At 40.0% G+C, this 27858-nt stretch overlaps 1 protein-coding gene across 3 annotated transcripts in view; it reads left to right on the top strand.

Annotated features, from left to right (window-relative positions):
- Positions 1–27858, top strand: part of prdm6 (PR domain containing 6) — a 66288-nt gene that overhangs the window by 5504 nt on the left and 32926 nt on the right. For 2 of the 3 annotated variants that reach the window (XM_064297227.1, XM_064297229.1), the window contains exons 1-3: positions 6138–6300; positions 6783–7287; positions 10711–11018. In XM_064297227.1, coding sequence (XP_064153297.1) covers positions 6795–7287; positions 10711–11018 — 801 coding nt within the window. In that variant the 5' untranslated portion in view covers positions 6138–6300; positions 6783–6794. Of the gene's footprint in view, positions 1–6137; positions 6301–6782; positions 7288–10710; positions 11019–27858 lie in introns of those variants that run through there. The other variant, XM_064297228.1, reaches the window with a different exon arrangement.

The following is a 27858-nucleotide window of genomic DNA, read 5'->3' as shown; positions in this document are numbered from 1 at the left end:
TAACTGCTTAACAAGACAAAAAAACACCGTTGTGGAGTTGTGCATTGTGCTACAACACGCTGTAAAAGGCAACTGTGGAGGTGTGTGTCTGTGAAAAGTTCTTCACGCTGACATTGGCCTTAAGCTAGCGATACCCTGCTTCTTTGCTTGCTCCAATAAGTATGAAAGTTTAGCATTCTTTGAAAGATAATTTGACCGGTGAACACATTTCCTATTTATTTTGTTTTATTTTATTTATTTTTTGCTCATAAGGAAATAAATAGCTTGTTTCCTTTTTTTATTTACGTTCCCTAAAGGTTTGCAGTGTGCTAATATTTACCCGGCTATTTCATAGTTCAGTGCTAGTTCAGGCTCTTGCTGTGTGGAGCTGAAAGATAATAATATGCTTGATGGATTGGCTGTTCTGTTTAGTTGAATATTTACACCTGTCCTTGCACACCTCCTCTAAGTTTAGACAAGTTGCTGGGTGCTTTCGTACTGTTGTCTTCAGAGTTGCTGCTAAGGTTGACGCCTGATCGTGGTGCAACTTCAGAAACAACGTTCTAGATGTAACTGACAAAATGTTTAAGTTACTGTTTTGTAGTGGCCTTATGTGCCATGTGACACAAAGACGACCGGTGACAGGTTTTATAGAAACCACAAGGCAACTCTGGGTTAGCCCTACATTCGTTGGATGGCTTGTTGCACTGTGTCTAGACATGGTTTCATACACAGCTGCATAGTTAGATTATTGATAGAACACATTTTTAATATGTTACGAGAAACCGTTCCATGGGAAATTCTTTGAGTAATTTCAAGCTCTATACACTTCTACTTATGTAAAAAAAATATATATATATATATTTCCCATTTGAAAAATTAACTTGTGTTATAAATGGAAACTAAAATTTAAATCCATTTAACCACGATAAGGCATTTATCAACTTAGAGTATATCCAAGTCAACTTGCCAAGCTCTAGATTCTTTTAAATCATTAACATAACATTTCAGTGCACTTTTTCTCATTCCCACAAGATAATCAACTATAAATGAAAAGAATACAATTATCTTCATTAAAGTAAGTATGGGCAAGACTGTGAACTTTAAAAAATTTTTTTTTTTTTTTACATAGATCCAGAATAGTTACTAGTGAGCTAAATCCCAGTCTAAGAACCTTTGTTCTGTGCAGATTGCAAACAAATAAATCTACATTAGAAGCAAAACTTTACAATTTTCTGGACGAAACATCTACTGCACTGAGAACTAAAGGAATAGCGTCATTTTCACGGAAAGTCTCATCTGAATGTTTTTGTCCTGTGTGCAGTGTACTGTAACTGCACTCACCAATCCATACCATGGGAACAAATGTTTGCGAGTCAAATCAGCGGTTTATAAGGTCACTGGATTGTTTAACCACCCTGTCCTACTAAGACCCGACTATAAATTTTTGTCTCCCGTAGGGGATTTCATCTCTAAAATCACATGTACTCCAAAGGCCATTCAAAAATTATATTTTCACTGCAACTAGACAATGTCATCCAACATACTTTTATTATGTTGAAAAACATTTAAATACTTAAACTTTTTTTTCTGCTGAGTCTTAGAGGATATAAATGTAGAGTCCAGAAGACAAGATTCTACCTCGTAAGCTATTTGGGAGACAGCCTGTTCCACTCATGAGAGTTTGATTTGGCAATGACACTCAATTTTGATTGATTCTCCTGACTCTGAATATGAATTCTTCCAGCCTAGTGGCTTCACAATTGAAACAATTAATTTTTTACATTAATCATAATTTCCAGATCCACGTGGGACCTTAAAGAACTACCATCAACTCAGCATTGTTCAGGAAACAAAAAGTCATTTCTAAGAATAAACAGTATATTAATGGGCAATCAGTGGTAAATTGGCTTTACTCTGTCAGTGAGGATCAGCCAAATTTCTGACTCAGGCTCGTCTGTTTCTTTAAGATAACTTGACCGAATGAGCAGTCTGAAGGCTTGGCACCGCCATTTTGGGATTATAAATATGTGTGCTCATATTTAGAGGTCCATTAGTTCAAATTCTGGATAGTATACTGATGCTATGCCTTTAAACAGGTTAGTGCTGCCAAAAAAATAAAAATGTTTTGTAAATTTAAACTAGGTTCACTTGACAACTCAAACTGCCTTGACACTTAATTATCATGAAGTGAATCTTACAAATGAGCCAGTCCTACCGAAATGATAAGCGACACGGACCGTATGAAATTTAAATTATGATGGTTGGCTGCATTCAGAAACAATCATCGCATCCTTGTGATGAAGAATATTCAGTACCTAATGTCACTTTAAAATTGACATCTTCCTGTACATAGTAAAATGTCCAGTGTTAAATCAACTCTTGCAGAGTGCACATTGTGGTACTCTGGTCCAGAGTAGGACCATATGTACTCTGTTAGTGTTGAATTTACACTGGACATTTTACAGTGCAAAGTAATAGAAATATGTCTATATGTGTATGACTGTATATTTGACTAACTCACAATTGTATGGCTAAATCTCTGTAATGCCTGGATGGACCTGTGAAAAAACATGTTAGAAGAGACAACATTCCCCTCATTTTTATGTCACCCCAGGAGTTGATCTTGTTTTTCATAAATAAATAAATAAATGATAGTTTGGAATCAATTACAGAGACATGATTACTCTTATACCAACAAAACCTAAAAAAACAAAATTAAACATATTTGTGTGTAATTGTCAGAACCCACTTGTTATTGTAAATAAGAAAAAACGTGGCTACGTTTAAAAAGGTATCTCTGTATCTCTTTTGCTGTAACCGGAACTTGCCGAACGCATGTCATTTATTTCCGCCTTGTATAACCTGCTCATTAACTGACATAAAACTATCAACGAATGTGAGATCAGTAGGCTACCTAGTGTCTGGCGCTCGAATGCTGAACAGGGGAATCGCTGCGCCCTCTTGGGTTTCCCTGGAAAGATAATCGCTGTTGCACTGCCTGTCAGTGCATATACGTCAAGTTTTGCAGTTGTCCTCTGTGCGTCTGAATATATGTATGCAATGTACGCATTCACCAATTTTGCGCTCGTCCTTAAACTATTGACGCAAATATTGTGTGTGATCTCTTTGTACTTCATTAGTGATGTTTGTATAACAGTCCCATTATTATAATGGCCATTTTGTATCAAAATTTCCCGTGTTAAGAATATTTAAACCTGAATATTTACAATATGTGCAATATGGGGGAAGCAAAACTAACGCAGTTCGATTCCATGTAAATTAGGAGCGAGTTTGGGCTCGCCGACCATATGTCAAAAAACAGCAGTGACCTTAATTCAAATTCTGACGGAAATCGATGTAAATCCTAATCAAAATATTTGATTACTTGCGGGATCCACTAGTATTTTAAAGACAAGTAAAGTTCAAGACCATGAAATGCTGCTGCAAATATAAAGAATGCTCTTTGCAAGATCTCTGTGATGACCCTTTTTACGTCTTTAAAAGGTCTAAATACATAAAAGTGTTGTAATTTCTCGTTGCGCAGATCATAAATTAACGGTTAGCCCTGCAGATATACCAGAAGCATTGAAACGGTTTCCGATCAATTGTTTCCGTTTATACCCAGCAAATTGTGTCGGCTGAATGCGCAATCATCAATGACACAAACTACCTAAATTATTCCTAATAAAAGGTGAAAATGTGGTTGAGGTACTCTTTAGACGGTCAAGTTGTTCTGAATATTAAAAGGGCATTTATTACTCACTTCCAGGACAATTTGTTGTGCGCAACAGAAGTTAAAGCCAGATGATGCCAAATAAATAGCGTATCACCAACTCCCATCTGAATATACGTCTATATTAATGAATTATATACCCGGCAACCCGTGACCTTAGAACCATAATCAGGAGACATTCGGGGCATAGGGAGAGGCTGTTGAATTCTTTATCGGACTCCTGTCAAAGCGGGCCGTCCATTTGTCTTGCAGCCATCAGGCGAATTAATTAACAAGAAATGTAAACGTTTTAATTGAATGTCAAACGGAATACAGTATGTAAATGCAGGGGACGCCTATCTTAGCACTTTCAAATCGTGATTATGTAAATATATAACAAGCTTCTTTTAAAAATAATCGCATCAATAATTATATTATTTTTTTCCGAAGAAAATGATGAATTTCGGCACCTAATTTATTGATCGGGGCTCCCAGTCCAACGTGTTTTACTTTAGTGGTCATTAATCAATGAATAAAAACACCAATGCGCTTTTTATAATTGCATCTTATTTATTTCACACATGGGCTAGAATGTCATGTTTAAATAAAAATAAAAATCCCTTAACCTATATGAATTATACACCTTTCACTAATTAAATTAAGATGTAGCCTGTATTCACATAAGCAAACAGAAACAATTAAAATAATAATAACAATAATAGGCGTTTTCTATTCTCACCGTGTTGTCACAGATGCGTGTTGACAAATTGCCTACAAAAGGTCTATACTGAAACCAAAGCAAAACGAATAGCTTCAAAATGTGTACGGACACGTGTATTTAACCATTAATCGTATATATTTTTATAGACTACATTATTATGATTTTGTATTAATTACCAGTGATAAGTAGCGAACAAGCAGTATTGATAAAGTCTTACTTGCATATTGTGGTGTGTGAAAAAAGAAACTGAATGGCCAAATATATCGAGTTGAATCTGGTCAAATTAATGGACCACAAAGTCGGCGGTGGACACTTTGATGGACAAGTATGTTATGAGTCATCGCGCTCCCAGAGGACCGCGTTTAATAAGACAGCTCGCGGTCCTTTTCACATTTTGATTTGAAGTTTGAAATCTCGGATTTTTGGGCTTCAGTTGATATTTATGAGCATCTCAGCGACTGAAATCTGACTGGGCGCTTTTAAGACTGTTTATGAGAAGATGGACTGGACTGTGTGAGAATATACATTTTCAGTTGTGATTAGACTACGTATGACTGGAATACGTTGTTCAGTCTTTAAACACTTTTTGAACGTTGATGTTATTTGTTATGGAAAACCCAGGTCTGGCCGCTCGTGCTTGCAGTACTGAAATCGTAATGGTGAACACAAGTAATGTTATTGCAAAAGTCAGAATAACGGTACGAGCCCTATAATGTTCAAATTTCTTATTATCCTATTCATTAAATATTGTACTAACCTGTGAACAAAAGCAAACAAAGTTGTACATATAATGCAGTTTAACCGAGAAAATGATATTTTAAGAGGCAAATACTTAACTTATATAGGACATAACTCTCACAAGAAAATCACATTTAGACATACAGAACTGGGACATTTTGTAGGCTGTGTTTTTATTCACATTCTTTTACAGTGAAATGGTGGTTTCTTAGACTAGAATTCATTTTCAGACGATTATGTTTGTGTTTTGGTTCGTTATCAATCTGAGGGCTCTGGATGACGGATGGCCTTGTCAAAATGACGCCAGTCAAAACATTTTACTGCCCTTCTGGGTGGAATTGTGTAAAATGCCCTACATTTAGATATACAGACACTATCCAAACAGCAATAACTTTCTCAAGCGTCTCAGAGGGTGGGAAACACAGGCGATGGATAACAAGTTGCTGCAACAATGCCATGAAGTCCGTTATCTTGAAGAGTGCCTATTTAACTAACAGTCCAAGACCAAATGTAATGGAAAATACAATGAAAACTCGACGTAATTATTTCTCTACCACATAGACACGTGTAAAAAAATGAATAAAACAAGCCTGAAAGTAAAAATGTGTTATTACTAAAATAAAAAAATAAAAAAATAAAAACCTAATTCGATTAACCATTCTGAGCACCGAATTGCGCTCTTGTATACGTATAGTAGGCCTACAAAATATAAAACTTGAGCACATGCCCACATAACATGCATATAACATCGATACCATGCATATAACATCGATACATTATTTTAGCGTTAGCACTACTGGTTCACTGTGTCTCTATTATATCTGGTACTTAAAAGTTTGCGTTAGTTTTTTAAAGCCCAAAATCCAGGAATAGTTCTGGCAAAGACTGATGTTAGAATACATTTTTGGGCCAGTATGAACTCCTTCGTCCCCTGTGTTTTATGCTGTCGTAAAACCCACGTGCCCTTTCTCGAGCCTGCGAGTGCTCAGAGGGCGAGCGCGTGGGGGGAGCTGATATTGTTCTTCGTGTGTAGAGCTGGATAACGAGCACGGCGTTTCCTCAAGTCAATACTATTATGGTGTAGGAGTCTGGGAAATACTATTTGGAATCACTGTCAGGGACAAAGCTTCTTATTTGCGTAAACTGGGTAAGTCTGTTGCTGTGTCGACAGTGCACATTTTGATAAAAATGTAAAGAACTTGGATGTTTAACTCATAAAAGAAGCGCACCCCTCCGCTAGCCTAGGCACTGCTCCAATGATTCGGGGGGAGGATAGCGGAACTGAACCGCTGAATCTTACATGATGGTATTACTAACACGTGTGTTGTTTGTTTAATGCGTACTGTATGTTTCATAGTTTGTACCAGGAGGCGTTTCTTTTTTCGTATGAATTCTGAATGGAATGCGTGACTTTTCCGTTTGTATTTTCGTGGGGTTTTTTTTAAACGTGCTTGACAATCCACACTCTGTGTATGTCGATGTTAACGTATTTCGAAATGTCAACATCAGTAGTCTTACGTAATGATGAAATTCATCTTCACTCGCGCCGACGATGCTATACGGCATTTGAGTGACCAAAACCTTCCAAAAAAAAGACCGTTGAAACTTACTATCTGTTGTACGTTGCAGCCGCGTACAAAGATGCTGAAACCCGGTGACCCCAGCGGATCTGCCTTCCTAAAAGTGGACCCGACCTACATCCAGCACTGGCAACAGCTTTTCCCCCAGAACCAAATAAAGAACGGAGCCCTGGCTCAGCTCCAGCCGCCGGAGAGAGCGACCATCTCGGTTGAAAGTCTTCGTCAGCGCCCTAACCTGATCTCCTCCACGTCGTCTTCGTCAGCTTTAACGCCGTCCTCGACCTCTTCCATCTCATCGGTTTCCTCGCTGGCGGGTTTAACTCAACTATCCGTGCCGCAAATTGCACTTTTTGGACAAGCACTGTGCACCGAAATCCCCACATCAGACAGTGTTAACCCTCAACAAGCGAAAGAACTTTGTTTGTCGTCCAACTGTAAAAATGACAGAGGATCGAGGTTTAAATTTACCTCTGAGGAGTTAGACTACTACCTCTACGGACAGCAGAGAATGGAAATAATTCCACTGAACAATCACACCGGCGACCCCAATAATCGTACGTATTCTTTCAAGAAGACTCATGGATATTACTTGTGTCCATGTAGAAAATGCATGTTTAATATGTTCCAAAACAGCAAATGAAGTGTCATGTTCCTCGTGCATGTAATATTATGTTTCTTGGGCATAAATCTGTTTTAAGTAGTGCTAACAGGTTAACAACAACAGCATATATATATATATATATATATATATATATATATATATATATATATATATACTCCTCTCCTCCACCCTTTGCTCAAAAGGCATTTTAACATTCAAAGTCAAGATGACCACTTATTACAGTGTTGGAAATTTACCTCAAAAATGGTGTGGAATTTTCAACTTGTTCCTCAAAAGTTGTAAGAAATACATTCGGCTTTTGACTCCTGAAGTTCGTAGGTTTTCGTTCTTATTGTAGTTATTAACCAGTTCCAATGTTTAAAGTTCCAAGACTGAGACCATGCTTTGAAAACTTGCGTGTATGCGCGCGCGAGTGTTTGCGCGCGGGTGTGCGCAGGAAGAACTGTGTGTTGGAACGTGATAGTTGTGGAAAATTGTTTTGGTTAAATTAATGCATAATTCAGATAATTATCCACAAGAGGTAAATGGATGTAATCCACTAAAACTGAACAATGCCAACCATATACTGTAAGGTGCAATGGAACTGAATTATACATGTGAATTACTAATTTTCCCTTTCATTCCTATAATTGAATACTCACTGAAAAAATGAGCATTCAATTATAGACTGCTATAGGCTACACAAATAAGATTTTAAGGACTGGACAGTCCTTAGACTGCCACATGATGCTTTATTTTCACAGACTGAGCAAATTATATAATGACATAAATATGAGCAGAACAGCATTATTGTTCATAAAAGTCAGAACAGTTATGATCTAGTGCAAAACACGTGATATTGATTGCTGTTACCTTTCAAGCTATTTGAGAATGTTCAGTAATAAAAGAAAAACAAGATTTGAACGACGAAGTGCAATGGAGTTTGCGCTAACGTGGACACGCATGAATAAAATTGATTATTTGCCCTTCGATTTACACTCACATAAGTTTCACTGTTCTATAATGCTACATTTAAATTAGAAAATCAGATAATTCAGCTAACCAAGTAAGTTCATTTGTACGAATAGAACAACATCAATGCTTTTGCGGGAGAGCCTACCACCTTTTCACCGTTGCCGTGTTCTCATTTAACAGTCAGACATGTCAAGCTGTACGTTTACTTAGAAGAAAACCAAACACGTGATTGTAAAAAAAAAAAAAATTGTATCATATCACGGTGATTGCTTTTGTCAAATCATGATTTGTACGCGTCTAGTCTGTCTGCACAAATATGGCGATCTGGATTTACGGCTTTTTATATTTTCTGTTCAACTTCAATATAAAAAAAATACGATAAACATATATAAGAGGTATAACCCTATATATTAAACCGGAGTTTGAAAAGGTGGTGACTGTTTATTTAAGGTGATAAAACGACCCATCAGCAGTAATCTCCATCGATATGTGCCACAAGGAGATGAAGGATGAGGGGACAAGCCACAATTAATTGCTGTATAGTTTTGTAGAAGAGAGTGGAGTGAGTGTGCTTCAGAGATCGATCCTCTCCTTTGGCCGCTATTCATCATCCGAACATGGTATATGGAACTCTCCCGGGGACAGTGAGAGTTCTTTATCTACATTCGGTATTCTCTCCCCCATATTTCAAACCAATCTCGGTCATTTATAACGCAGCCAAAGTGTGTATTAGACAATGAAACATATAATTCGGTCTAATGTTTTTTATTTTATTTGTGTAATTACCATCCTCTCCATGACAAAATAGTATTTTTTTGTTTTTGTTTTGTTTTGTACAGCATAGACCAATATAGAAATTGTAGCGTTTGCCTCTGGGGAAATGGAACTAGATTAGACATGTTCTTAGTGGAAAGCAGTTCAAATTGAATTCAGTTGATGTCCATGCAGTGTTTCTCTAATGGTTAACACCAGCTTGACAAAGATAACACGATCTGATAACGGTTTAGAGGCGGCACTTTAGGGTATCCATTCAAAATGCTACATGAAAGACAAATGTTCTCCTATTTAGAATGACTATAGGCTACATTTTGTGGGTTAGATTTTTATTTATTAGGGCAAAGTGCGGCTAACACACAGGATTCATTCGTTTGTTTTGTGGATCAGAAAATTTAGTGGTCAGTTTGTTTTCGTAGATTAAATTGTGTTTATGCAGCCTAAACTCGAATCTACATCTGAGAGCGCTTTGGAAGACAATGTAATCAAAAAGATCTTTTGTCTATTTTTCGGCTATAACCGCAGTTTCTCATCCGAGAAAAAAAAAAAATTCATTTTGCCTAAATTATCAATTTTTGTTAGGAATATTATCCCAACCTACGAATATACAATTTACAACAATTAATTTAGCATATTGGTAATACCGGAGGGAACGTTTCAAAGTATTAATATTATGTTTAAATTATTTCACTAATTGGAATACCTACAGTAAGAAACAAGCGCAGATTAAATTAGAATGCACAAACCGAAACATCACTTAGGTTTTTTGACTCGTTTTTTTACGAGTGTTTTCCACCTTTTCCTTTACCTGGAACTTAACTTATGCCGTTTATGTCCTACTAATTATCGGTGTGGCTTCATCTGGTACAAGTTCAACACGCATTTCGCCCTATTTCGGAGAACTATGAAATCATTCCATTCATTTGTTTTACCCTCCTGAACATATTGTTGGCAATATTCAATTAAAATTAAAATTTTAAGGTTATTCATTCACTTATCTTAATTCATTTCATTCCGTTTTTGAAGATGTAGCTTTAAACTAATGTTTTACATATTCAACAACACGTGTTTTCTGGTTAATATCCTTTGAAGTAACAATGTTTCTGAATGAAGTAACATGTGAAAATGATATTTACATGATGTAATTTTTTGCATATTTTTTCAAAGCAGTGAAGCATGAAGGCTCACTACAATTTAATGTCCTGACCGCAGAAGGTACAATCCTCGTGCCGTTTGTTAGATAGCATAATGTACAAAACAACGTGCGATATTCAAGCCAGTTTTGAAAAAGTGTTGAAATTGTCTAAAAAATCCCCTATATTTAGTGACTGCTGAACATGGCAGGCAGGCAGGTGTTGCTCTCTTCATCTCAAACGGTGATGGCAGGGGGTGGGAGGGGTTTGTGCCCTCGGCATGTTTTACATACTTGGACGTGCAGAAATAACACGTGCACTTGTTCCCCTGTCCTAACTGTGCATGGAGCAGTGGAGGGCTCCGTTTGTGTGTGTGTGTGTGTGTGCTTGCGTGTTTGTGTGTGTGTGTGCGTGTGTGTGTGTGTGTGTGTGTGTGTGTGTCCCTTCCCCCCACCCCACCTCACCAGCTGACCGCTCCCGCTGTGCTCCCGCAGGGTGTGACATGTGTGCGGATAACCGAAACGGGGAGTGTCCCATGCACGGCCCCCTGCACTCCCTGCGCCGGCTGGTGGGCACCAGCAGCGCCTCGGCCGCCGTCCCCCCGCCGGACGTCCCGGACTGGCTGCGGGACCTGCCCCGGGAGGTGTGCCTGTGCACCAGCACGGTGCCGGGCCTGGGGTACGGAATCTGCGCCGCCCAGCGCGTCCCCCAGGGCACCTGGATCGGGCCCTTCCAGGGCGTCCCGCTGCCGCTGGACAAGGTGCACGCGGGGGCCGCCCGGAACACCCGCCACCTGTGGGAGGTGAGTCTGCTGTGCTCCCCCGGTGCATTGTGGGAACTCATCTGGCTGCTGATGCCTAGCGGGGGGTGGGGTGGGGTGGGTGGGAGTGGGGTGGGGGTGGGTGAGGGTGGGGAGGGGAGTGGGGGGGGGTCGTTTCTGGACCAGTAGGCCATGGGTTCAAATATGCATTTCCTGCCCTGAATCATTCCAGTGTAAATCTTGTAACATATATTAGTCCCAGGAACTTTTGATTATGGATGTCTTAACTTAATGTCTTAAGATCGTAATGAATTACACTCATTTTTTATTTTTAAAAGCCGAGTTGCCGTTTTCCCTGAGAAGGGCTCAGTGTACTGCGATGAACCGAATCTGAGAAGCTCTGTGCCTTTGAGTCCGTCTTTGTCCATCTTACTGATTACTTTATGCCCTTCATATTTTTCACAATTAATTTTCTTTTCTACAGAGCTTTATAGACATACGCAAGCATCATAATGACAAGTGATAATATTTAAATGATCACTAGAAAAAAAAATGACCCAATGGTGAGATGCAGTTGCAATTTTGAAATGATAATTTTGAACTGTAATTCTGTTCTGACTCAGTTCATGCCACTGATTCTACTGTGCAGCTTTATTGATTGATTTTGGGTCTCATATTCATGATACAGAGTCTACTGTCTACACCTGTATTCAGGGGGTTAGATGGTAACATTACTCATTTCCATTGTCCTTCTTGGGTTGAGAGTGAGGATTATGGGTAAAAATACTCAAGTGGACGTCCTCCTGCCAAACATTCAGAATTTGATCAGCTGACCACCAATAAGGCTGTAGGTCAGCTGATACTGATCATGTATATCATTTTTTACTTGATTGATTTCAGGGTTAAGCAAAAAAAAAAACCGCAGTCCAGAGTGTAGAACATACAAAGTAATGCTATAATTATCGCCCCTATTAATGAGTTGTTTTCACATAGCAGTTGCGTCTGTTTATTTTCAGGTCAGTGTGTCGAAGCAGCAAAAGCAGGGGGCTTGTTATTTTGACAAATCAGCGCAACCTTTCGCACAGAATTATTACCTGAAGTAATGGCATTTGAAGTACAAATGGACAGTGTCAGTCCTTTCAAAAGCGCTGCGTGGTGTTTGACTGCCGTGACCTTCCTCCGCAGAGGGGCTGTTGTTCTGTGGGCCCTAAGGTCGAATAAAGCACTATTAGCGTTTATATATGTTCCGTGTGAGGCGGGGTGGGGGGGTGGGGGGGGGGTGGTCTTTAAACGCGGACTCTGCCGGGGAAGACTGTAGCACTCGCTGCAGATTAAGCGGGTGAAGGTGGGCGGAGGGGGGGAAAGTCCGACCGCAGTCCAGCCTTCACACGTTGCCCGTGGTTCTCTATCGCCAGGAAACACAGTCAGTGTTAAACTGTCCAAGAAAATCATTATTGATAAAAAAGGAGGGGGGGGGGGGAGAAGGCCGCACGGTTCTTGTCAGAACAGCTCAGTGTGTTAAAGACGAGGCTTTTCTTATTCCTCCCACTGCCCACCCAAAGCAACGCAGTGCTCCTGAATTTAGTCATGTTATTTATTGGTCTAGGAAAAAATGGCAACATGGGGGTGTGTTTTCATTTGGTTACAAACTTTGGGAAATGGAAAGTGTCCTTCCTGTCACATGACAGGAAGCTTCTAATTTGAAGGGAGTTGATTCATTCCAAAATGCCAAGGGAGGTGTTGTCCTCGTGTTATTTCTTGTGAGAAGCATTTTATGACCAGTATTTCACTTTTCGTGTTTCTTTAAGCGCTCTGTATGTGAAGAAGGATGTCGTGCACAACGTAATGAGAGTGCCAGACAGATTTTAATCTCAACGAATTAATATGGCTGAACTTTCACAGTTTGAAAAAAGAAAAAAAGGTGAGGTAAGGTTGATTTTGGTTGATGTATGATTGCGGCCTTGGTGGTAGACGAAGCCAAAAGATTTAAGGACCTAATTTATTTCAGCATGGCGTGTTTATCATGGCACAAGCCGTTCCACTTTTGGTGACAGTGTGTGGTATATGTTTTATTGTAGAGTACATATATAATCCCAGACACAGTCTAGCCATTGACGCGACGCGAGGAACCCTGAGCGGCTAGTTTTAATCCTCAAAGTGTTTAAGTGCCCGTGAAATGTGTTTTTCATTGGAATTAAATCACCGTGTTAATTGTGAAATGCAACAAAAGAGCCAATCGGCTCGACTGAATCACAGCTTTGATCCAGCCACTAATCAAAATTGACAAAACTAATTAATTGACCGGTGACGTTTGGCGGGGGGGGGGGCGATACGAACCAGCAGCTTTGCGCAGCGTTGTAACAAGTCAGCCTTGGTAAAGAGGGGTTTATTTTTAATCAGTGGGTGCGCCAGAGTTTTTGATTAATTTCCAGTCCGTGGCACTTCATACGCCGAGGCTATTATAGCTACGGACTCTTTTCGCATGACATCATTTGAATGCTGGCTGATCCGCCGCAGATTGACTTCTGGCGGACTGGCGTTGACCCCGGTCCCGCTGTGCGACTGCAGCGGCCAGCCCTGGTCCCAAAGCGCCCCGAGTCCTCTGGGTCTTCATTTGATCCGAACGCTCGTTTTTTTATTTTGTTTTTTTATTTAAAGGGTGGACTGAAATTGCAGCGCACTCATACTACCGTACAGCTGTTAGCTGTTGTAGCGCCTGTTTTAACTTAGTATTTTTGGGTTCGAGTCTACTAAAAGTGTACGCAGTGTAGCTAAAAAAAAAGTAATGTTTTCTTTAACTTACTTATAGCATTACTGTATTCTGATTAAAAGACTGTGGTCTTATGATTTGATTGCAGTCTGCTTTCATTGCTGAAAATCTAAGGGGATATTACATTAAATACAAAAGGCCACGCAGGTTTAGATTAGACACTAGTTAGCAGTGCATTTTTTCAGTTACAATGAGGGGGATCCTAAGCAGAATTTTTTTTGCCATAATATGATTATGGTATTATATGATATAAAACCTGACTTAGTCCAATTGTCAGAATGCCCCAGTCTTACAGTGTAAAGGGTATCTATTCCCCTTACAGTACTACTACTTTCTCCCTGTTTGTCAGTTTATATTCTGGGGATGTCAACAGAGGGCTTGTTGCACAATCCTACTTAACAGGGGTTGAGCACATTTTTAAACCAATCAAAATGTCTTAAACATTCAAGATGCAAAAAAAGTTATCTTGAGCATTACAGCCTGGATACCATGACAGCATGTATGAACACTAGGATCAGTACTGTTATCTAGTTTAATTGAATTCTGTCTCATTAACCACTGTAAGGTCATATAATAATTTTCCCACCACCTTGAGGCTGTCATTTGTGTTGTTCAGACTTTTTCATTTAAAATTTCTGCTGCGTTCATAAAATAATAAACTGTGGCAGTTGCATGTCCCTGGCCTGTGTCTGCACATGTCCTAAATTTGTGCACCAGTTAGGTCCTAAATTGGTATATTATCAAAGCTGGAGTGTAAACTGGGCTACCCAAACTAATCTTCCTGCAGTCTGGTCAGGTACATGAAAAATGGAACATGAGAACACCTTGTTGCAGTGCTTCAGAAACAAGTAACTGTAGTTAGCATTGTTGTGTTTTACAAACTATTTATTGATGTATAATATGCCTATTGCTATTATACGGTATGCTTATTTTCTCTAAATATGTTTAAAATGGCATGGGCCATTTTAAAAGTGTTTTCAATTGCAGCAATGTTTGATATCATTTGCCCAAATAAATACATTTGATTGGAATCAGTTTATTTTTTGATAGTTTAGTCTATAGTTTTATTATGATAATAATGTAGGCCTGGCCAGAGCAATGACTTGGCAGACCTACTGTAGACATGATGTTTGGCTGGCTGTTCTAGTGTTGGCTGTCTGATTTTTTTCTTGAAGGGTTTTTTTTTTCATTTCGAAAATATTCTTCTGTGATGAATGTGAGCCAGTGGAAAAGAATATTATTCTCATTTTAAGATTAGGCGGAAATGGTTATTTTTTTGTTGGAGAATTCTTTTACAGCATACTGCAGGAATTGTGATTCTCATCATTGTCATCCTCAGAAACATTAAATCACACCTCTCAAAATAGAAAGCAGATTAATGTGTCACATTCCAGAAATAACCAATATCCTGGTAGTCACTTGGGATATTGTTCATATAAATAATTTACATAAATGGTTAGGACTTGGCTGAAGAAAGGTATTATAATAAAGGTATTAATAATGCCAACCCAGCAATACTTGTCTCACATGGTTTCAAATACATGTAAATGATTTTTCTGTGGGATTAAATGGTCATATATACAGTTCCTTTTTTTCCAGTTTTGCAATCCTATTTTCTGCAAAGACTTCTGCAGATGTGGTATTGAAAAATAGGATGTATACATACACACACACACACACACACACACACACAGTAACAGTAAATGCAAAAGTATTGGGACAGTGACACAGGTTTTGTTTTGTACGGCACTGGAACTGAACAAATCAATGAATATGAGGGTAGAATTTGAGAGTATTTATGTCCATACCAACCTTTTTTTATTCATAGTTCCCCCATTTTTGACTAGCAAAAGTAATTGGACAGTTGGCTGGTCAGCTGTTTCTTGGCCACTTGGGTGTCTTTACATCATTAGTTCATGCACAAGAAGGTCTAACAAAAGGTCTAGAGTTGATTCTAGGTGTGGAATTTGCATTTGGAGTCTGTTGCTGTTGTCTCTCAACATGAGGACCAAATAAACGTCAATGCCAGTAAGGCACGTCAGATACGATGTTTGACGTTGCCTCGCATTGCCAAATGTTGTGTTGGTACTGTGGCACTGCATTCATAAGCAGCACTGATATTAGCAATATATGTAACTTTAGGGCCAAAACATTGAAAACAAGTTGTGTGAGCCTGACAACAAGGTTAAATTATATGACCTGGACCTCATAAATCTCAGCTATTATCTCCAACAACTAGCATTTTTTGGTATGAAACTATTGTGAGGAACATTGTGGAAAAGAATGTTTCTGTTTTTTCAGTCACACTCTTAAGTTGTTATAATTTAACTGAGAAGTACTACACACACATTTTTCCAGAATATGTGAAAACACAATTGTCAAAGGAATTTTGCATAAATGCAAATGACAACTATCCACAGCAAAATTTTCTGTGCAACATCATTTTGTATTGTAAGTTTTACAGTAATATAATCATTTGATCCCCACTGGAGGGATATAAGCTGTGGCAGTTGATTTTAATACTGAAAATTATTTGCCTGTATTGCATTAGTGTGTGATTCAAAGAGCTTGGCATTAGTTGAACCTCATTGTAATTATGCACACAGTGAGCATTTACAGTTAAACATCATATGTAATAAACTGTAAGCTTAATAGATACTTCCCTAAGGTGTTGGCTGATCATAATTTGATTGATTGCATCTTAAAGCATGTTAAAAGTCCTTATTTTATAAGTTCAGCAAATCAATTGGTGATTTGTGACCTTATTATTTGGCTTCTACAGCTTTATTTTTCAAATTGGATTTATTACATTAATTGTACTAAATATCCAGTATTTTAAAAATATTACTTTGATTATGTATGTCTTTTCAATATTAAAGGAACAATATCCGTTTCCACAAATGTCTTTTGAAATAATTTTGAAAGCAAATTTTAATGAAGATAACAGGTTTTTCTTTATATTTGTTTTTTTTAAAGTGAACGAATGCTTGAATTCTAGCGGTTGCCGAAACGTTTCGACGCAGGAAGGTAATGAATCACCTCTCAGCCATGTGAGCATACTGCTGCAGGGTTCTCTAATCGCTGAGATTATAAGCGCTGTTTTTGTTCCTCGTTGGCACGCAGTAGCTAGCCCATTGTTTCTGGTTATCCCCATTAGCCACAGGAAACCAAACTGCCCATTTCCAGTTCACCAAATGTGCTTTTTTGGAAATTGCGAGCGTACGCTTTCGAAATTGAGCTTTTAAAAGGAAGCTGTTATTAGCTCAAACATCAGTCGTGACAACATCACGGTCTTATCTACACAAAAAAGGAGCAAATTAATTCCCTTGTTGTTTCAACGGTTCTTGTTTTTGATTGCCTCAAAAAACTCGCTCAAATAAATTCTGGAGTTTTCAGTGTCGCAACCAAACACGCAATGCGAATGGGTTTGACCACAGTGCTTCCCTTTCATCCCCTTCTTACGATTGTTTGGGTAATTTTTCCTGCCACTCGAGAGGACAGGTCCGAAGCTGAAGCTGAAAAGTATTTCTGAACGATTAATTATTGTAATATAGCACGTACACATTCTCTTTTCTCTTCGTTTTTTATTTTGCTAAGGGTGCCAGCACTTACCTTAGATGTGATTACCGACTGCATGTGTTTTGTTGGCTGTCTGCTGGAAAAAAAAAGGAAAGTCTTAACCAAGTATGACAACCTGAATGTCGATTAAATCAAATATTTCATCCGGCCGCCACTCTGGAACCACAAAGCCGTTGCAATCTGATTCTTAACTTGACTGCTTGTAGTGCACTGACCTCTACCTGTTTGACAAGCATGTTCTGGAATAATTATTCAACATATCAGGGATTTAATCATGGTAGTAGTAGTTAAACTGCAGATTCAAACTGTTGTAAGAAATCCAGGTGAAGGGGAAAATCTAATGAAGAGAGCTTATAGACACACATATGTAATCTGATGACTTCAGTTGCAGTGGCAGATGTTCAAACTTGGCTCCACGCACATCCACATTGTGCACCACAGAAAACCCAGTGGACTGCGCGTCATTGACTTTTAGCTTTGTTTTTCCAGCACCTCACCTTTTGTGCCTGCGTGAATTTGAAATTAGGAAAGTATGAAATGTGGTTGACCTTGTTGTTTTTTTACAGTTATATCTGATATTCTGGAGCTGTCGGGTAATGTTGACTGACTGGGTAACTTAGTAATTCTGAGAAGCGTACCCTAACAGCTGTTATTTTAAAATATAGATGTCTTCCTGAATGGAGTCTGACATATTGGATTCCTTTTTTGGATATTGGATTCCTTTTTTTATTTGTTTTTTTTTTTGGTTTTACACATCCCTCATGTAGAGCCTGAGTATTCGTGCAGGTCTCTCTTTTCCAGAAGGATCTCTCACCTCTCACTCTTCTCAGCATGCACGGATTAAGTCAAGTTTTGGAGTGTTTTTTTAAAACCAATTTTAACCCGTATTTGCCCAACCAAATGCTCCAGAGGCTTTACCCCCGAGATCATCAACTCTGGCCCTCAAATCCAAATCCAGCCCTGGTTTTCTTTTCTCCCGGGTAATTAGTGCTACTGATTGGCCAGACTGTCTTCACACCTGATTCCCAGGCAAAGGGAGGGTGGAAAACCAAGCAGTTCTCGACCCTCAAGGACCGTGAGTTGCTGATCTCTGCTTTACCCTGTAGTCTCTCTCTCTCTGACTCCCCACTTGCATCTGTTCTCTCTGGCTTTTTTTTCCCCCGGGGGCATCCTTGAAAAAGAGAAACATGTACAGGTACCGACTCCGTACCAGACCATGGGATGCATCCACATGCTAGAGCTTAGTGTCTAAGCAGGTTGTCGTGTGATAATTCTTCTGTCCTGGCTCTGGGCTTTATACCATGAATCTTTGTAAACTGTAGAATGGAATAGTAGAAGTGTTTTAAATGTTGCTTCTTCTGCTCAAAGGTCAACATTACTGGGGCATACTATTACATTGGTTTAAAACTGTAGACATTAGTATAAGGTCTGATGTTATGACTTGCCTATGCCTAAAGGAGGGTTTCATTGTCCCATAACTTTCACATTCATCAACTTTAATGGCTGTCTTTTTTAAATAAGCCATCCTGTGTTTGCTCTCTGGTGCAACAGTGGAGCTGCAATAACAAACTGGACTATTTCTGGAGCAGAACCGAATTTTACTTGAAGCGCAGATATCTTGAGATACGGTTGTGCTCTGCACTTTAAGAGCCAGTAACGGCCGTGGCATGGCATGGCATCGCCGTTACATCCCTGACGGTATCGTGTGGTTGTCCCCGGGCTCGGCGCGCGGAGAGAGTGGCGGATTTTAAAAAGGGGCCGGGCCGGGGGAACAGCCGCTGGCCGCGGAGCGCCGCTCGTCCGCTAATTGTGCCGCGAAGGCAAGAAAGCGGACTGCGGCTAGCAGCTGGTGTGGGACGGGGGAGGGGGGGGGCCGGGGGGGGAACTCAGAGCAGCCGGGTGAAAACCAGTCAGCCGGTCGAGTCCTGAACGAGCTGGACGGTCTGGAGAGCGTCGACAGAGCAGCCAATCGGGCGGAGTTTGCGGCAGCCCAGATGAAAGAGGGCTGTGGCCTGGACGACAGGCCCGGGCGGAGCGGAGAGGAGGGACTCTACGGCTTTACTCTTCTGATATTAATGGAGAGTGATCAGATAGGGAGTGATTCGGTGGGGTGGATCAGAGCATGCAGCATCAGTGCAGCCTGGGGGTCCTTGTGGTGCGGCAGGGGGTGACTGTCATTTCATCCACAGACATTTTGAGGACATGGCGAAGGTGGTGTTTCACTGGGAATTCAGCAGGTGAAGCCTAGGGAGGTTTATTTAGGTGATTCACTCTTTTTTTGGAACTTTAAATCTGTAATCTCTTGAAATTATGAAGTGATTTGATCATGTTAAGAAAAAAGTTGCTCATAAGCTAATCCAGGGCTGCTACAGGTTTAAATGAAGGGAATTGCTCTTCTACTGGCTTTCTTACATTATATTTCATTAGAATAATGAAAAGGATGGCATTTATTTTGGACCTTTCACAATCACAACGTGCTAGGGATTGTGCTAGAGCTTCCAACCACCACCAAAGCTTATCACAGGAGTTTCAGTAGAGAGTGGTATGGCTGCTTGTAGATCTGATGTGTAGTGAGATAATGTGCATGTTGGTTGTGATCTACAGAAGTAGTTCAGAGGTCAGAGACCATTAGTGAGATAAGGACATAGGGACATATGTCTCTTTCCTGTGCACTGAGACTGTTCTAGTATTCAAAAGTTGGAGTTGGCCTGTTGGCAATTTCCCTGCCCTATGAGAGTCATAAAATAAATGGCAATTTGTACATTAAAAAAAAAAATGTAATGTTATATTTGCTGCACAATGGAAAGTTCCTGTTTTCACCAGTTAAAACAATTTCCGTAATATTCAGATTTTTTGAAAATTCATTTGTAAAATACAGAGGAGTAGCAAAAGTCTCCAATCTTGCCCAATGAAAGGTGCTATATTGTAGGAGTTATTTGTCATATTTTTAATCATACTATAGAATGTCTCCTTCTGCTTTTTTCACGATGTTGTACTTCTTTTTCAAAAGAAGGGAAAAAACGAGAAAGAACATTTCCCAGACCTTTTTCATATCAGCACTCAGTTCAATTTATCAAAAGGAAACTTTTTTGTGAAAAAGCCAGTCAGTTTAAGGTGCGCAAATGTGGTAAAAAATGTATTATCATTGGGCATACTAGCTCAAATGAAGTGCCTCACATTCAAATATTAGTTTCAATAATTTACTATTAAGAAGCTATCATCAAAACTTGAGCATAAACAGAACCCATAACTTTTGTAGTAGGGTGTAATGTGATAGCCATTGGACCTGTTAGTGTGAAATTAGTATGGCAATATATGTACTTATGCATTGAATATTACAGAACATCCAAGTGTTTTTACTAGTTCCAAGACTGTTTGAACTACTGTAAACCATCCAGTGTTCTTTATTTTATGGTAATAATTTACATTATAATTGTCACATTTTAAGAGAATTACATTTCTGTTAAAGATTTTAAATATTTGATGCTAATGATTGCATCTAAAAAAAATATGAGCTCAAGAATTCTCCCACCCACACCCACCAACCTAATATCTGATGGCAGCTGTCATCACTGACAGAAATGATTACTGAATGTGAACACTAAAAGCAAGGCCATGTGCAAAAATACAACCGAGGATTTTACATATGAAATGACAGAAAAAAACCAGTGGGAAATTCACACTTTATTAACAGTCTGTGTCTATGGTCAACAGCCCGAGCTGTGCAGCATCTCATTGCCGTAGTGATAGAGTTCCATGACATCACTCCCTTGGCCAGTGGCAGTGGGAGTTCTTGGGAAATAATAAAGTGTTTAGGCCGGAGGCCAGGATAATTATTTTTATTTTGTGCGCGCCAGTGTGGAGGTGACATGTTTAACGTAGGTTCACTGACTCAGAAAGCTACATAATTTGTCATTTCAGTTATTTTATGGGCCATTTCCCTTCTGATCGTGGTCTCTATTGTGTGAGAAAGCACTTTTAAGATGGAACCGTTTTATTTTTAAACGCATAAGGCCACGTATCCAAACATACACTTTGAAAATAATTATAATTAGTTGTTTCAAATTTATTTTTACAGTAGTAAAAAAATTTGAAGGCTGGAAGTGGTTCTGATTGAAACAAATTGGAGCGTTTTTATTCTACATTTACAGAGAAAACAAACATTGTGTGCATTTAAAGGCAACAGACATTTATTCCATAATTGATTTTGTATTTTTTTTCCAGATATACTAATTCAGGCATACTTACTGTGCTTACAGCATAATTACAACATTTTCTGCTTAATTTAAATCGCCACAGTTCATAAAGTGACGACAGGAAAAGAATTTGCTGACAGGTAGCCCAAAACAGTGGCACTCCATCTACACTTAAAACAGTCCTCAGTCTCACACTCAGATTAAATTAATGGAATACATAGGCTGTAATTTGCTTGGTGTAGTTAGATTGTTAGATTGGTGTAGTTAGATTGTTTGCTTGGTTGGTTAGATTGTTAGATTGTAAATGTAATCGTCTTCAAGTCTTTATATTCCAGTTTTTCTCAGTCGTTTACACATATTTCTGGAAACATCTCTCGTGTTCTTAAAACCAGTTGACCCGTGGCTCAAAGCAGTAAAATGAACGACACCGCTGTTGTCATAAGCATTTTTGTGTCTACAATTTCCCTCTTACTTCCTGAGAATACACTGGGTTTCTGTGTTGTGACATGCAGAAGGATGGGGCAGGAGGAGGGAGTGTTTTGGTCAGCAGGATCGTTCCTGTCTCGTTTCGCAAGAGTGACCCCTCTGGCCAATAGAGTTACTGCGCACTGGTTGCACCTAGCATACGTGAAATGTATTCCTGTACAATGGCTACACTGATCAGCTGGTGCACACTGAAATGCTCAATGTTAAATCAACTCTTATATAGTGTTCATATTAGTCAACTATGGCCAAAGTTCTAATTCCTCAAAAAAACTCTGTCAAAGTTGAATTAACACACACACATTTCACTGTGGGGGGTTGGGGGAGGGCACATTCTTGTCTTCACTCTCCTGAACTGTCAGACAACACTGCAGCAATGAGAGGCTTAAAGGGATAGTTCACTTTCTGGGTTTTTTTTTTGGACATTATTTAAGTTTTAGTGCCTGTTTTTGACTGACCCAGACAGCTTGCATGTGCAATGAAGGATATTTTAGATACTTAACTGATGACCAGTCTGCTTTATAATGATGGGTATTGGGGCGTCTGGGGACTAGTGGCCTAACCCAAAAAAATACACTTAAATCAACACCAAACGCAGCTCGTACAGAAGTTTCCAGAGGCTATACATATGAACACGTTAATTTATAGTGTTTATTCGCAATTATAAACATAAATGTCAGTTTGTATATGGTGCCAGTACTTCTTTCCTTCAGCACAGACGGCTGAGGAAATAGTTCCAACCAAAAGAGAGACTGCAGTGTTTTTTGGGTAAAATACACAAGTGCAGCCAGTGGAGGCCTAACATTACTGTAAACGTGCTTTGGCGTCACTTGACGTGTATTTTCTTTGCTTTAGACCACAAACCCCTGAATAGACTGATACCATCCATTGTAAACCCAGCAGGTCATCCCCTGTAAACCTCTGTAAATATCTGCTATGACTTTAGTCACACGCACTCACGCACACTCACACACACACACTCGCACGCACGCACGCACACACACTCATACGCACACACATGCATGCACACACACAAACACACACACACGCGCACACACGCACACACACGCACACGCACACACACACACACACACACCCGCACATGCACATGCACACACACACACACACGCACGCACACACAGTTTATTTTTTTAACCCAGTAAAACCCTCAAACTATCCCTTTAAGAATATTATTAGATTATTATTGTACTCAAACAGAATGTTTTGATTGGACGTCTTGCTGAAATTAGCACCAGGCCTTTCCTGTTGTCTTATTTTCGGGATCATCCCTAATATAGATTTAAAATAGACGTGGTGTTTTGATGGGGGATAAAACTGGCTTTGAAACAGCGCTGTGATGTCCTTGTCATAAGCAGAATGTGCGGTGTACGACCCCATGATGACGAAAGACAGGGACAGACGTGAGTGCTGGCGGCATTATCAGACCCCCCCCCCCCAGAGGGTCGCTTCTGCCCGGTCGCCCCCACACTGGGCAGGGGGCTCGGCTTGTTCATACCAGGGTTTCGATTAAACGCGAAAAATTAACGTTTCTCAGACGATCCATCATCCTCGTCTTGAGTCGCGCTTGGCAGCGGCGTTTTTAAAAAAACACATTACGCTCTCGAAAAAACGCTAGCAGCTTATTGGCTCCTGAAAGATGACCAGACACTCTGACATCATCACTCAGTGGAGACCAGTCCGCATTAGTATGTTTTGTTCTCTTTTTTTTGCGGTGCGCTTTCCCTTTAAAAGAATGTGTGTGAACACCAGAGGCTTATGGCTGGGAATGGATCACTCTCCTCCTCTGTTTATACTGCACTGTTAGACTGAAGTTTTGTTGGATGATTTAAGCCCAAGGTCCTGACCCTTACAACATATTCAGCAACTGAATTTCAAGGCTAAGACCCAGATTCAGTCTCACCCCTGGGCGTTGTTTTTTTTAACGCTCTTGGATAACAGTATGAAGAAAGTGGGGTTTTTTTTGTTTTTTTAAGTACTGACAGAGCATTGTGAGTTTGAAAGCAACCGAAAATTATTTTTGAGTACTTCCACTATTTATTTTAGGCAAATATTACTTCTTCTTTTTTTTTTTTACTACTTTCATAATAGAAAAAAAAGAAGAAGTAATATTTGCCTAAAATAAATACTGGAAGTACTCAAATATAATAATGGGGAAATTAAATGTGATAAAACAAAGTGGTTAATACAGAAATAAACTACGTAAGATACATGCAAACAACGCAATCATACATCAGTATTGCACACTGATGCATAACAGTATGTTATGACAAGAACTCAAGTGATATGCACAAAAGTTACATCTCACAAATTAGATAAGTAAGTAGTTTATGTTTGCCGATTGTTAAAAAGAACAGAAACTGAAAGTGGACTAAGTGTCATTGATGAAAACAGCTATCTGCATTGATTTAAGCAATAAATTGTTGACGTGGAATGTAATTTTTGGAAATATTGATAATGCCGCACACTGGCAATATTGATACTTATATTAGAATAAAATCACTTCTTATGAACTGGAGTACGGCAAATTAGTGGCTCCAATAATTATTTCACAATACCGCAGATATTGCCAAGGGACCGCCCTGTTTAACGATACATCTCTGTCAGTGGAAATACTCTCAACCTGTCCTGATCTCATCACATAATTGGTCCAGGATGAATTTCAGGTTGTGTTCTGTTTAAACTCAACTTGCCATTCTGGACAAGGCTATATGTACTGTAACTGTGACAGATGACTTTAGTGAGAAAAGGCCTATTTATTTAAATGTGGGTGGGTTGGGGGGTGGGAGGGCGGTATTTTCACTGGGAGATCTGGAGTTTGGGTTCTGGCTTCTGAGTTTAATAGTGTCTATCTCGAAACTGAGGTGATAATAATGTCGACCACTGCGAATCAGCCTTGAATTACACATTCAATTTCCTGTTCATTACAGTTAATAAGTCCATGTCAGTCAATGTCTTCGCGGGACACATCGGTGTATTTACGGTGTATTAGTTTGCAGCTTTTTTATGGAAAAGTGAGGACCTTTTTATTGCGAATGTTTTTTTGCGTGATTAATGCGTACGCAGACCGCATCGCTCATAGCAGATTTACACTGCCCCTGCTTGTGCCCGCGCTGTTTGGACATGACGGCTAAGTGTTTCCTCAGATAAGTAACAGGATTCCATTATCCCAAGTGTTCCACATGCGTGACTCGGGGGTAACACCCCCCCCAACCCCCCACCCCCCTCGGTGTCGGGCCCGTCCTGAGTGGGGTGCTCGGCTCCTCTCTAATGGCTTGGGGAGGGGGCGGGGTAAGGGGGGGGGGCTGATTTACTTTCCGTAATAAGGGCAGGGGGTCAAGCGATTGTCAGACTGTCCTCTTTTACCAGGCCCTCCACTCCGGAGCATCGACACACGGCCGTTCAGGGACGAGTTACAGCCCCCCCCCCCCCCCCACCCACCCCCCCCCCCCCCCCGGCTTGCAGTGACAGGGCCCAATCAGCGTGCCGTAAATGTCAGCCCTGGGAGATTGAGCAGTAAGTACAGCAGTGCTGGAGCTGTGCAGAGGGAGGCCTTAGACAGCCGCCATCCTCCCTGTTAGCGGTCAGGCCTAAAAAAGTAAACATGAGGGCTGGGAATGGGACAAATATGTTTTATATCTTCTCCCACTTTTTTTTCTCTCTCTCTCTCTCTGTTTCACTCTCACTCTCTCCCTCTCTCCCTCCCCCCTCTCACTTTCTCTGTCTCTACTGTTCTCTCGCTGTCTTTGTCTCTTCTCTTCTCTTCTATTGTTTCATTCCCCTGCTTCTTTTGCTTTTCCTCTCCTCTCTTTTTAACTATTTCTCTTCCTCCTCTCTCAGTTCTTTCAGTCTCCCTCCTTTAGGTCTTTTCCCATTCTCTGTCTCATTCCATCATTCTCAAGCGACTACTGTTCTCTCCTCTTTCCCTCCTTTTCTTCTCTTTTTTCAGTTTCTCACTTTCTTCTTCTTCTTTCTTTCTACACACTTTCCCTCTCTGTATGTATGTATTGAAATTTATCTGTGTATCAATCATTAGATGAAAACTTTGTATGTGACATTTTTCCATTCCATGTACTTTACCTACTCAGAAGTTTCAGTGTCATAAACTGTTTTTGATTATTTTATAAATCTCAAAATTGTGTAGAATACAATGCTTTCTTTATATTCCTTCATATAGCATTCAAGTGTATGCAAAATATTTCATTTCTTTGCAGTCATCATGCATAGCATGTTATTTGCAGCACATGGAGTCTGGTTTCTTGTTAATTCAGAAATGTTCCAAAAAACCATCATGTGTGGTTGACCAAAAGAATAATGAACATTGAACAGGTGAAAGCACGTGCATGACAGAAATATTAAACAATATTGAAATAACTCCATGTTACGCTAATCCCACGAGTGAAATTATGTTTTACTTTGCCATTATTCACAATTAAAATATTTGTTTAGGCTGGACATTTTGTGAATTTTTTCGGCGTGAGCGCACACAGGAATCCTGAATAGCAGACTGTGGAAGTTTTAATGCCGCTGAAGTTTCTGAAACTGAAGGCCTCTTGGACAAGATGGAGGGCGGTGATGCGTACTTCCTTATGGTCACATATGGCCTGTTCCACTAAAGTTATGTTAGCCACAGTCATGTTCCAGACCTGGCTTAGTATACCTGTCCGTCAAACCATTCCCATTATGACAGGAAATTGAGTAAAACTCACCTGGAAATGTCACCAAGTGAGCACTACATATTGGTCATGGATGAACGGTGATCCAGCATAGAGTCACATGTTGATAATGATGATGACTAAAATGACTCCAAAAACAATGATGATGGCCTGCTCCCACACCTGGCCTACAGCTTGAACTTGTATGTGTATCTCATGATGAGTTTCGTATAGCCTCTGTTCTGAGTTACTGAGGCCTCTGCTATAGGATGGAGACAGACTGGAGACTCTCTGGAGCCTACTGCGCTGCAGTGTTTTTAATATTAATCCTCACTTAATCTTTTACGTGATATCAGCTACCAAATCATTATGAATTAAACGACAGAGTTCAAAAGGAACAGACGTGGTTTTCCGATTAACGAACGTTTCTCATGTAAAAAAAAAATAAATAAATAAAATACAACATGTAAACACCGAAAGATATTTTGATAAAAAAAATGACTTATGGGATACGCGGTTCAAACTTGGCAGCGTGCTAGGCTGTAAATTAGGTGCAATTACAAAAAAAATAAAATAAATTGTTGCCATTAAGATGCATCTCCAGCGCACTTTCTGAGCGCTGTTGCTTTGCGAGGGGCGTTATTGATGAGGCGTTGGAAGCCGTCCAGGCGTCTGATTAAAACCCGGCCTTGTGGGTCGCTCTTCGTGCGCGGGCTGTTGGCCGGCGGGTCTTCCTCGTCCCCCCCGAAAGCGCACGGCTTCTGAGTGACCACTCGCACGCTACCGTAGCGCCCCGGGGAGCAGCAACAACTCACTTTCAGCTTTTAGGGCCATCAGCAGGATGCCCTGCAGGATCATTAAAAATGCTGTATTCGGAGATTTATAAATTGGGCAATCTCCTTGATTATCGTAATCATTTACGGAATCGATCGGTCGAGCGGGCTATAGACAGATCTCCGCGGCCCTATTGACAGGGTTCAGCTCTGTAATATACAGCCCTCCTCAGTACAGTGAGATGTCACCGCAGGGGGGGTGGTTTAGCCGGTTATAGGCATCTCAAGGGCAGATGTTCTCAGAAATTAATATGTGGACTTCGAAGGCCTTTGAAAGGTGGATTGTGCGACTAGCACATGATTTTGTGTACACATGAAAAGTTTTTTTCATTCTGAAATTGGTGTGAT

This window comes from Anguilla rostrata, chromosome 10 (assembly GCF_018555375.3).
Source record: "Anguilla rostrata isolate EN2019 chromosome 10, ASM1855537v3, whole genome shotgun sequence".
NCBI lineage: Eukaryota > Metazoa > Chordata > Actinopteri > Anguilliformes > Anguillidae > Anguilla > Anguilla rostrata.
Note: the sequence above shows the minus strand (reverse complement) of the source record. Positions and strands in the feature narration are given on the sequence as shown.